At 40.2% G+C, this 12,493-nt stretch overlaps 1 protein-coding gene across 1 annotated transcript in view; it reads left to right on the top strand.

Moving 5' to 3' along the window:
- The window catches only part of SFT2D1 (SFT2 domain containing 1), a 30,794-nt gene extending 18,709 nt beyond the window's left edge, over positions 1-12,085 (top strand). The window contains 5 exon segments of the mRNA XM_019527294.1: positions 560-641; positions 4,711-4,746; positions 5,514-5,572; positions 10,118-10,147; positions 12,040-12,085. Of these exon segments, the coding sequence (XP_019382839.1) occupies positions 560-641; positions 4,711-4,746; positions 5,514-5,572; positions 10,118-10,147; positions 12,040-12,079 (247 nt within the window). The 3' untranslated portion in view covers positions 12,080-12,085.
- The last annotated feature ends 408 nt before the right edge of the window (positions 12,086-12,493 follow it).

Raw genomic sequence — 12,493 nt, forward strand, 5'->3', positions numbered from 1 at the left:
GAAAAAAAAAAAAAAAAAAAGGTGCCCCTACATTCTTGAGTTGGTATAACAGTGCTGACACATGCCACCAAACAGCTGCAGTAGCTTCATTCCGTAGGTTAGATTTAAGAGTTTCTTTGCAGCTTTGAGGATCATAAATTTATATTGAAGTAAAAAGCTCTTGTAGATATATGGCACAGGATAAGCTCACTTTGCAAAACTTCCTACTTTAGATCCTCCAACCTTCTTCAAAGTCAGAAAAAAAAATCATTTTTAGGCAGTTTTAGGATGACCAGACAATAAAAATTGTTGCCCTTTCAGTATAGCTAGTAACATTGATAGGGATCAGGAGCAGATGTATATGGCTGTTTTCAGGCCCAAATATAAAGAGATTTTTCATTTTTAATGCTAGCAGGATCTGTTACTGAATGTTGACATAAGGCTTTTTTCTAGTTTATATATAAACTTCAGTGGTAGGCTTTCTAAATACAAGTTACTGTTATGATTCTTTGCAAAGCTTTATTTGAAAGGGACTTACTATTTCCTTCCCCCCCTCCCCCCACGTTTACTTTTCCATTAGTACATGCTTCCTGATGGGACCTATAAAGCAGCTGAAAAAAATGTTTGAGCCAACAAGATTAATTGCAACACTCGTTATGCTGGTAAGCACTATCTATCTACTTTTCAGCTTCAAAAGGTAAACGGTTGGATTGGTGACAGAAAGGCTGGGAACACCATCTATTAGTAATGTCTCCAATCTTCCAGCAAGTCCCTATTTTTAGCTTTTCTAGACTAGTCATTTGGACTAAGATTTTTCCATGCATGGGGGTCAACTGTGAATTGAGTGGTATCTGAGACAATTTCTCTCCCCAAATCCTTCAACCATCTCCAAAAATAAAACTAGGAAAAGGTGTTATCCCTTGTTAAATGGCTCCATCAATGTCTGTAGTACCCCTGCCACACGTTACATATATTATACAATTAACTGGCTAATTGAGCAATAAATTTAGACCAGTCACATATGCAAAGTAATTATCACTCCATAAAAATGTCTGTCCAGCCATAAAAAAGCCAGCCAGCTGTGAAGTTAGTGCTTGAAAACATGTAACAACTTTATAGCTCGTTTCTCTCCAACTTTGATTTGAACATGTGGCATGGTCCTAGTAGAATAGTCCTTTTGTCATCATGGATTAGAACTAGTCCTTCACAGGGAAACAGAAAATTAATTTATTCCATAAAACTTTTTTAAAAAGTGGATTGCCAACCTTTGCTTTCTCTAAGGTCAGTTCCATTAGTCCTTTGTCCTTTATCTCAAGGACTGTACTTTCTCTTCCAAAGAAAAGAAAAGGAAGGGGGAGGAGGGGACAAGGAGTACCCTCTCCCCTGGGTTCAAGCTCAAGGATCCTGTTTTATGTAGAAGAGCACTGATCTATATTGGTCATATATTGGGTTGGCATCAATACAAGGAAAATTAACATCAGCTTTTTTTGGCCGGTGTAGCCAATGATACCACCAATTAAATGTTGGGTGCACACATGCAGATGCAGCATGCACACACAGCCAGGAAGACAGCCTGGCAGCTTGGAGAGCAGCATCCAGGTGGTAAGTCGTTGGGGAGGAGGGAAGGGGCCTGGGGGGGTGCAGATTGAGGCCCCCATCGTGAAGGAGGGAGAGGGGCAAGGGCAGGTGCTACCCAGAGAGGACAGTGAACGTGACCCCAGGAGCGGGGCAGAGCTGTGGACAGCTTGTCCTGGAGATGTGGGGTGCTGGGTGGGGAGTGAAGGAGGTGTGGGCAGCTCCACACTGCTGCATGCACCCTTGTGGGAGGCATGGGAGCATGTGCCCCCAAGATTTGTGTGCAGGGTAAAGGCGGGCTTCCCACTGCGGGCTCAAGGCCAGGGGCTGCGCTGGCCTCTTCCTGTGTTTGGGATGGGTGGGGGTGGAGTGGGCAGCGCTGGTGGGGGTCACTGTGGGGAATTTTGGGGTGGCTGTAGCCCACCCCGTGGCCACCCCTCTCAGTGCCATCACTGCCCACCCTGCCTCCCCTGAGCGCAACCCTGGCCCAGCCTTCCCGCCAGGAAAAGGCTGGCGCAGCCCCTGGCCCCAGGCCCACAGTGGCCAGCCTGCCTCCACCCTACGAATAAATCTTGGGGGGTACGTGCCCCCCATGCCTCCCCCAGGGGTATGCACAGTGGTGGGGAACTGTCTTCCTTTCCCCCATCTTGGACAAGGCACCTGCAAGATCACATTTGCTACCCTGGCTGGGCAGCACCTGCCCCACTCCCCCCCCCTCACTGTCGGGTCTGTCTGCACCCCCTCCCACTCCTCCCCACAAACTTATCGGCTGGATACTGCTTTCCAAGCTGCCAGGCTGCATTCCTGTAAATCGGCTGTCTCATCGGTATCGGCCAATATAGCTGGTTGATAATTGGCCATTGGTATTGGCTAAGAAAATCTTCATTGGTGCACCCCTAGTACTATGTTAAGGAACACATATTCCAATGCTTCTCCTTTCAGAGCACCCTGATACCCTTTTCTGCCTGAGTTAGTCTTGTATAGTAGTTGTTTCTAGCTTATTAATTGGTTACAGCTGGTGGAGGTAATAGCCCTCCCCCATCTTTTTGGGTTGCTGCTGTAAGTTGTATATATATTGCAACAATGTTAAAAACAGTTGAATACCCTTTTTTTCTTTTGGAGAAACTCAAGCCTACCCACTTTCTTTGATGCCATGATTTGATACTTAGCAGGATTTTGACATTCATGCTTGAGATGTGCCTTTAACCTCCATGAGAAACCAGCCATATTTGGCTGTTATAAGCCTTTGAGATATCAGTGTGTACATGCTTAGAAAACAATTGCTAGATCATTTTGGTTGAATTCCCCAAAGATTTCATGTTTCCTGGATGCACATAAGTTCTAGAGCTGAGCAGTTTGCCTGCAGTTGCAAATCCAGGTTACTAGAAGCCAATCTGGGTTCAGGGCCAGGAACAAGAATATAAAGCTGAGAGCCTACCTCTAGAGCTGGAACCACAGACATCCACACATCTCCCTTTCCAGGGCCCAGTCAGCTTGGCAGAGAAGATGACCTAACTTGAATTCTGATGGAATAGACACAGATTTGGGTGAGATAGGGTATGTAGTTTGGGAGAAGGAACATAGGCATGGGATGAAATTGGTCCCTGGTTCCAGACTCCCTGTCCTTGGGGGAGCCTGCCAGGTGGCTCCTTGATAGCCCAGAGGACCTCTCATCCCTGCCTCTGAGCTCTTTGAAGTGTCTGGTAGAGTGCTGGCCCTTTGGGCTGCGTGGGAAGTAACGGGGATGTTTGGAGCTTGAAAATGAAGTGCTATTTTGACTTGTTTTAATTAAATATATATTTTAAATGGTTGCATTCATTTTTGGATTTTTTTTCTAATTTCAGAATTTCCCACAAAACAGGAATTGCAGTTTTCAGCTAGAAATACCCATGGGAATGAATTATTTCTTTAGTGTTTCAGCAGCATTCAATAAACACAAGGAATGGGGCCAAAATAACAGGGAGAAAGCAACATTGTAAATGGTAGTATGTGAAGTGAGCATACCCCTTCCTTGCATGGAATGAGGCAAAGTTTTTTTTTTATGCAAAAATAGTAAATGATTATGTAATCGAAGTATGGATCGTGTTTTCACACAAGGGGTCTGATTTAAGACTGCAAAGATAACATTAATTCAGTCATTTCCTTCCTCTTGAATACCTGATTAGAACCTTTAGCCAAAATCCTTTCTTAAGGTCTTTTTTTGTGCATAATTATATTTATATGGCTGTAGCTCTCAGTAGGCTGTGCATTTTACATTCACATAGAGTTCTTAGAGACAGAAAGGTGCAGGGAAGTGGAAATAAACAGAATAGTCATGGTAGTGACTGGCACATGTTCATGGAGGACACTAAAAAAAATTGGTTAGCACAGTTTCAACACCATTTTGGTTGATATGGGATTATAAACTATTTTATTTAAATGAAATCTTAACACCAAAGAAAATTGCATCAGATAGAGGAATAATTTTGAAAGCAATATAGAAGTAAAATACCCAAAGTGTGTGTATCATATCTAATAGAGTAACCTAATTTCTTGCGAAAATCTTCAGTCTCTGTAACCTGCTCTATAGGGAAATCCTCCTGTTCAGTTAAGGATACTATTCATAAATTACAGACTGAATGTCTTGGGGTTTTACTTTGTGGGAAAAATAGTTACTCTGGTCATAAATCTGGCTCTTAAGCTCTTTGGATCATGTACTGAAAGTTCTGAAGCCAATTGTACTTTGGAATCTACCTTCATCCTATTCATAGGCACTACCAATTGATGGAGGAAATAACAGAGCGTTCCATGAGTAGCTTAACTAAAGCTTCATCTAACCTTTTTCACCTACGTGAGAGCTACTCCCTAGTAGGCCTTTCTGACTATTCTTCAGAAATAAAAACATTAGCAGAAGCAAGGTTGGTATTTACCAGATTCAGTGGCTGTAAACTGATAGTTCATCATGGTACTAATGCATGCGTTGTTAGAAGGTTGATATGATTAATTCTGTATTCATGGTGGTGGTGTTTATTGAATGAATAGAATGTTGTACCACTGCTGGGCAGGCCTTGAATGTACTTGTTTTAGGTAGTGGATTCTGAAAGGCTCATTACTGTAATAAAAACGTATAGAAACAATTATACTGTGCACTAATTTTTCTTCTTCCCCTCCCCGCAGTTTTCCTTTATAGCTACACTCTGTGCTGTGTTCTGGGTAAGTAATATTAATTTATGTTTTCTAAGCTAGCACAGATGGGTCATTAACTCCGGCAGTAGTCTGTTTCCTCCAACTATTGGTTAAGAAAAATTTGGTAACTGCATTTTTAAAGTTCACTGAAATAGAAAGTGGGTGGATGGGTGACCTTGTGCCATGTCACTCTTCGTTTCAATGGAAGTGAAGAATTTGTCTACAATTGCATTTGGGCTGGTGGTTCTAAATATCCTGGCTACAGTGGTCTTGTGGCTGCATACTATCGAAAAATATCTAATGCCAGAATATAAACTCTTAATATGAGTAAGGGAAAGAAGACAAAGCTTGAACTAATAATTAAGCAATATCATAACTATCTCAGTCCCATTTTAATAATTGAAATATTAAAATGTGGGGTGAAAGTAATGTGTTTCAGAAATGAATATCTCTTGCAACATGATTGAAGTATAAATAATATGCATGGGAGTGTGGAGGAGATAGTCAAGTCTTTAACTATTTCATCTTAAAGAGTGTCATAATTAAGGGAAGAGCTGTATAGTAAAATGCTAATAAAAACTTTTCAGGTGGAATGATATTGCAATGCTATAATCAATAATAGAATGAAGAAGGGAAGACTAAGATGTTTAATTTCCTCAGCCATGACCATTCAGCATCAGGTTTAACTAAAGTTTGGGGTAGACTTGGTTGAGTAAACTAATGTTTTCAGTTATAAATAGCATTGATTTCTGTAAAATAACTTCACCTGCAATATTTCTTGTGTTTTGTCTCAGTGGGGTAAGAAGGGTTTGGCCGTGCTATTCTGCATAGTGCAGTTCTTGGCTATGACATGGTAAGGCTCTTTAAACTCATTTTGAATTGCCCATGCCTCAACGGTTTCTTATAAACAAAATACATATGAAAATAATTTTATTTAACAAATCTGGTTTAACTTGAATGTCTTAAACTAAGTCAGAGTTTGTGTGGATTTAGCTCAAACTTATTGAATGTTTTTCTGCAAGGTTATTTTAGATGTAGTTAATGTGATCCTTAATAAACTGTTAGTATTAATCAATCCATGCTTTTAAAATGTATTCAGTATTGATAGCACGTTGTTCTGTATTCTGCCGTGAAAGTAACTCTCTGGGTGCAGACTGAGTTGCAGCCAGGAACTGCACTTCTGAGCACTTAGCGGGAAATGTTCTGAGTTGCAGCAGTCACCCGGACCAAACAGGAGTTCACTGTTGGTTCCGGGGGGGGCGGGATGGACACACTCTAGCTGCTGGTTTCCCCTAGTAATAGCCCCTCCTCCCTGCCAACCCCAGCTGTTTTCAGAATGGGAGATTGGAAAGGGAACCAAGGGAGCTCATTCTAGGGGTTTCCCAGCTGGTGCCGGAGGGCAGGGCGGGTGAATTGGAGCCCCCTCTCCCCGACCTTGGAGGCTGAAAAAAATCCCATACCAAATTCCCTCCACTCCCTTTCCCCCCTCCCATTCTGAAAATAGCAACAGGCTGGGAGGTAGCACAGATGCAAGTTACAGAAGACGCTCTGTTTTGAAACGTCTTCATTTGAACAAGGGTTCAGCTTTTCACACAATTGGCTATTTTTGAAGCAGTTTGCAGCCATGCACTTACAGTGTTTGGCCAGATTGGGCAAAAATGATCACTTCTGTCTGTCTCCTCTACCCTTTTTTCCCCTGCTCTGCTGTCTACTGCTGTTCCTTCTGGAATAGATGTTATGGACTAAGTTGTTTTTATTATTATTATCACTCTACTTTCTCTTACGTATCAGGTAAAAATATTTTGTGGTAGATTTGCTTCTGTCTTTAATTTTTTTTAATTGGTTTTGGGGGCTGACTGAGGAACAGTGGGACCAAAACTGTTGGTCTTTGTTGGTTTAGAAGACAGGGGCTTATTATATCTCTTCTGCTGTCTTTAGATGCATTGCATCCATCTAACATTGTAACTGTTCATTTAGAATACGTTTGCACCTGGCTGACTTGGAGTCGAACTATAGCAGGAGTATGGATTGGATTACTCGGGTGTAGAGCTGATAATGAAAGTAGTTTAGTCTGAACTATTTGCAAGGCAGGTGCATGCTCTTGTAGATCAAGGTTGGAGGACATGAGCCAGAATTTACCAGTGTCTGGATGGTTGTTGTGAAGCAGTTACACAGCCAAATACAGTTCTATCCCCCATCATGTTATTCTCATACTAGTAGACACCTCCTATTCAGCCACAGAAGTAGATAAAGCCTTTTAAACCCTGAATGAACAGAAAACAACCCTCAGTTTTGACCAAGTGTTTGCATGCCAGACCTCAAATATATGAGTAAGGCCAATTTGAATTCACCCTTTCCCTTTGACCTTTTGAAGATAGAACTTTCTTATTATATCAGTGTTTGGAAGTCAACAGATTCATTTTCACTAATTTGATTCCTTTCTCCACCCTATCCATCCACCTTTCATATTTAAAGGATATGATCACACAAACAAACTAGTATAAGGTATAAGCTAGGGCGCCTCTCAAAAACAGGAAGTAACTTAGTTTGCTCTTCAGCAAAAAGGCATATCTCATGGTTACTACAAGATAAATTTGTACATGCAGGCAGTTACTGTAGACTAGCTGATGAATGGTACATTTTCAAACCCTAGTCTACCTTGTGCTAACTTTTTCCTGTAGCTGGGACCAGAGGTACTTCTCAAAAAAGCACTATAATCCTATGTTTGTCCTCCGTTGGAAGCAGGAGCTATAGAGGTGTCAAAGGAATTCAAAAGTCAGGGTATCTACTTGAGATATTTTCTGACATCCAAGAAAGACAAGAAACTTCATCTAGTGCTGAATCTTTGGCAGCACAGCATGTTTATTGGAAAGTTCTGTTTCCTCATGTTGACACTAGCGGCTCTCATACCTCTCCTGCTCATTTCCTATGGCTCCTCATTGGGTTTGTTTGAGGCTCTCTGTGCAGTTGGGAGCTCGTTTGTAAGTAAAGTTTCTGTGTTTTTTAAAATGTCCTCTGTGCCTTGGGAAGGGCTGGAGTGGATATTCTCATGGACTGTTTTAAACTTAATGTCTGTGACGTGGCTATATGTAGTCCCAGAGAATTTGAATTGATAGACCAGGTAGCTCCTGCCAGTCCTATATTTCTGTGCTCCCGTGCCCTCTCTTTTTGATCTAGATCGTTTTGTAGCTTGTGACTTGAAATAATGTGTAATTGTGTATCTCTCTTAGACCCAGACACTGCAAATATCTTGAGTTATGATACAATCAGTTTTAATGCAAATCAAGCCTTATGACTTATCTACTGACCCACAGATATTTACAGAGTGCCTACCCATGGTAGCCATGCATTTGAGATGCTAGCGTCTTTTTACTTGTTTAGACAACTGGTTGATCAGAGCCTTTCAAAGGTCATTGTTGGCACCACTGCTCACCAGATAGCGCTTAGGGATGTGAAATATGAACACGGACAACTCAGTGTCCTAAAATAAAAAAACTAACTTTATTAGTACAACAAATGTTATCTTAACAGTTTCTATATACAGAGAGAGAGAAACATTCAGTACAATAATCTCACCCAATCCCAGATGTTACTTTGCTCAACAGAAAAGACAGCCACTCAGTCCCTCAGAGCAAAGGGTACGTTGTTGGCTGGTTTGGTCCAGGTAGGTGTTGAAGGCTGGATTATGCCAGCGACAACACCCAACTTCCTTGCTGCCCCCTTTTATGCTTTTTCTTCAACGTCACTCTTTCAACGACACTTTGTTTTCAGATTGGTCTCTCTGCAGTCAGCATACTGTCCATATTTTATCCTGTGTGCATATCCCTTTGTTCAACATACCCATCATGAGCACACCTCTTAATTTGGCCTTTTTCCTGTGTCTTACAGTGGGCAGTGTCCATTGATTTTTCCCTTATTACCTTTCATTAACATATCCAATCATTTCATCCCTCTGATTCAACTGGCTAATGCCAAGTTCAGTTAAATTGAGCTGGTAACAAAGCCATTGCTGTGTTACCTTAGAAGAACTTCTCACAGTGATAAAAAGGAAAAAATACAATGAGCAAGCACTATAAGCTCTACAAAAACAACTCAGGGCCAGCTGATAAACAATAATGAGGCTATACAAAACTTAAGCAATGATTAAATAAGGCTGAATATAAAAAGGTTTAAACAATACCATAATCCACCACTGTAAGCAGGTGCAACTTTAAAGCATAAAATATGACGAGATACCCTAACAGTCATACTTTACACATGTTCCCTCTTTTTGAGATTAGGAATCATGCTACTTTTGAAAATGAACCCTGTTCATAGGTGCAGTTCTCGACTCTTACAAGTAGAGCAGTTTTGCCAGTAGAGAGATTTTGGAAGCTCAGGTGATTAAAAACCTAAAATTCCCCCTCAATCTCATAAACAGCCATATGGGGAGAAGACACTGAATCTAGAAATGAAGGTTTCTTACTTGTAGCCAGAGTACTTACAGAGGAACTCTGCATAGTCGCATTCCCCACCCCTCTTCCTAGGAGTTCTACCAGCATCTTGATTTTGAGGAGCTGGAAGAAACTGAGGCAGCAGAGGGCAGCATGTCTCATTGTATAGCCCAGGCCTCAGAACAATCAGGAATACAGAGGAAAAGAATAGGAGGGTGGGTGCCTGAGTACCCTAACAAGTATGCTATGAAACTGTCCCACCTTCTGCATTGACTGGCCTTTCTGTGAGCACACAGAGACCATCTTGAACTCAAGTTATGGATAGGTAACTATTTATTTTGCAGTAGAACAAAGTTGTGGCTTTTGACTATAAAATCCATCCTTGGATCTGAGCAGGAAAGGTAAGGGACTAAAATGCAATGTTCAGAGCTGTCAGAGCACGTTTCAGATAGTAATGGCATATCAACTGTAAGAATAGCATGCCATTGTGCCTTCCTTAGTTTATTATAATCTTCATTTGTATTTGTAGAGTTATAGAAAACAACATATGTACACATTCATGTATCAAATTCTGCTCTACTTCTGTTATATTTGAACCTTATTTGATGTCTTTGCCATCTTGATTTCTGGGAGAATTGCAGATTTAATCTAATCAAGTAATTAATCTTTAAAAAGTAATATGTTAAGAGTTGTCAAGTAATAGTAAACCACCAAATTCTGTTATGTGATGAAATTTATATTTAAGGGAATTTGTAATGCATAGAAAAATTCAAAGAAAAATATTAATGAGAAATTTTTGGCAATATTTGTAGTTTGTGCAGAGCCCTTTATTTTTCAGCAGTTGTAATTTGCTTGGATTGTGTTATTAAAACCTGCTTTCCTTAATTCTTGGCTAATCCAAAGTAAATTGCCATATAAAAATGAAACACACTCTTCAAATTAAACTTTTTTCCTTTCCTTTTCAGGTATAGTCTGTCATACATTCCTTACGCAAGGTGAGAAAATATAAGTACTTGTATGTTCATATAAATAAAATTGGTTAACATTTATTTTCTGGAAAAAGACATCTCTAAATTCAGTGTGTGAAAATCTAAACATAATCCTGTATTTTTTTTTTTTTAAGTATAGGATTTAGGGGAATTAAGTTGCAATATAACCCATAAATTCTGAAATTTAACAGATTAACAGTAATTTAGTTATATACTTTAAGATTTAGATATTTTTCTAGGTATTCATCTCAGAAAATGCACTCTTTGTCTATAGTACTCTTAAATTTATCAAAGTATTGATATGGAAATAGGATATAAAGTTCTTATCTTTATAATACCGTGTGTTCATTTAAACCGCATATGTCTTTTTTTAGTTAATAACACAAAGTGTGATAATAGCCTAATAATTCTTTTTGGGATAATAGAAGTAAACTGCCATCTCAAGTAAACATTTGTCTGTTATTCTTTTTATAGCTATAGGAATATTTTTTCCTTATTTTGTCTCAGTACGCATTTGTTTTAATTGGCACTAAAAAGCTGTAGCAACAGAAATACCCTTAGGTAGGAGTTACCAAATTTTTATAAGGCACAGGCTGGAACACGCAGCTTCAGTCCAACACAGGCTGGCCGACTTTGGAAGCACAGCAGCGGGTTTGTCCATGCCAGCACTGAAGCCAGGCAGTTGGGAGCTGCACCCATGCTGTTTCTGCTTCTTCCAGTCTCCAGCTCCCTGGCTGAAGTACAGATCTGCATGGGCTGGAAGCTGGGCTTTCGCCACAGCTGAGAGGGAGAAGCAGTGGCAGTACAGCTTTCAGCTACCTGGCTCAGGCACAAGTGCAGACAAAGTCCCCCTGCCACTACTGCAGCCCTGAAACCATCCATCCCATATTGGACCACAGCTGAGAAGACCAGGAAGAAGTGGCAGCAGCACAAGCCGAATTCAGTCACTCTGCAGGCTGGATGTTGCTGACCCTTGTTCCTTAAGCATATTTGTTTCCATTTTGATGGGATCTTTTTTCTTGGCATCAATTTTTGAGAGAGATTTTAATTTAAAGGCACACTGCCGCCTTGTACACAGCAATAGTTGATTTTCTTTTAACTTATTCTAATATAAAAGGCTTAGTCTGTTTGTCCGTAATGCTTTATTCACACTCTGATTGGTTGTCTCAGCAGCCATTCAGAGTGCTCCAAGAGCATTCCAGACAGGTAGCAGAAGCGCAGCAGAGCACTGCCATGATGGCTGCCATGATTGCCCTCAGTCCCTGCTGTCATGGCAGGGCTGTCCTTGCTGTCCCCCTCTGCCACCAAGGAGCAGGGCTGCAGCAGGGGGGCAAGCCCCGCCCCCCTTCCCCCCCAGTCCCTGAAGGGAGCACAGGTTGCTAGCAAGCAGGATGGAGGGGAAAGCAGGGCACACACACACCCCCAGCTCCTGGGAGACAGTGACAGCGTGGGGTGGTGGATGGTAGCGTTTAGTTCCCTCCCCTCCCAGTCATCCCTGATGGGCAGTTGTCTAGTAGGTATAATAATGTTTTTGATCTTTTTTTCCCAAAAAGATTTAAAACTAATTACAAAAAATATGCTCACAAACAAATTAATCTGTTTTTGTGAAAATGAAAATAAGCAAGACTGTGAACATTTAGATTAGTCAATAAAACCAATTTACAAAATGCTCAGTAGGCCCTATTAGACTTTTTTTCAAATTCTCAGGGGATCTGATCAGTCAGAATTCTGCAATGAATAATTGAGATTTGTTTTGTCACTTGAGTAGTGTACATTTGAATCTTTAAACTGAATTTTACTCTAAAAAATGTATAGTATAGTAAGCATTGATAACTTGAATGTAGCAGCTTTTGTATGTGTAAAAAAATTTTTTTTAATTATAATCTTTTTTTTTTTAGAGATGCTGTGATGAAATGCTTCACTTCCTGCCTAAGTTAAAAAAAAAAAAAAAAACACCTATTTTTTTTAATCCAACTATATTTTATCAAAAGTGTCTTTAGAAAGTTATAAATTTCAACTCCTGAAGTGCCTAATGACAGTTTTGTAGTTTTGTTCCCTTTTGAATACTGGGGATTAAATCATTTTAGGAGAACCAATTTTAAACACAGGACAGGTAAACTTGTATTTTATTCTGAAACATTTGAAAACTACGATAATCTTTAACACTTTCTGCAGAGCCAACTTAACAGAAACTGTGTCAAAGAGTTTTAACAAAGTTAAATCCCCAGTATAGGTGCAGAGCCTATGGATTCTGGATAATATATACATATTATTATGTACGTATAGGGGGAAAAATATTTATATCCATCCATCTATCCTATGGCTACTGCTTTCAACCTATAAATATATATA

The sequence above is a fragment of the Gavialis gangeticus genome, unplaced genomic scaffold (genome assembly GCF_001723915.1).
Source record: "Gavialis gangeticus isolate Ggan-Ray unplaced genomic scaffold, GavGan_comp1, whole genome shotgun sequence".
In the NCBI taxonomy this organism is placed as follows: Eukaryota; Metazoa; Chordata; order Crocodylia; family Gavialidae; genus Gavialis; species Gavialis gangeticus.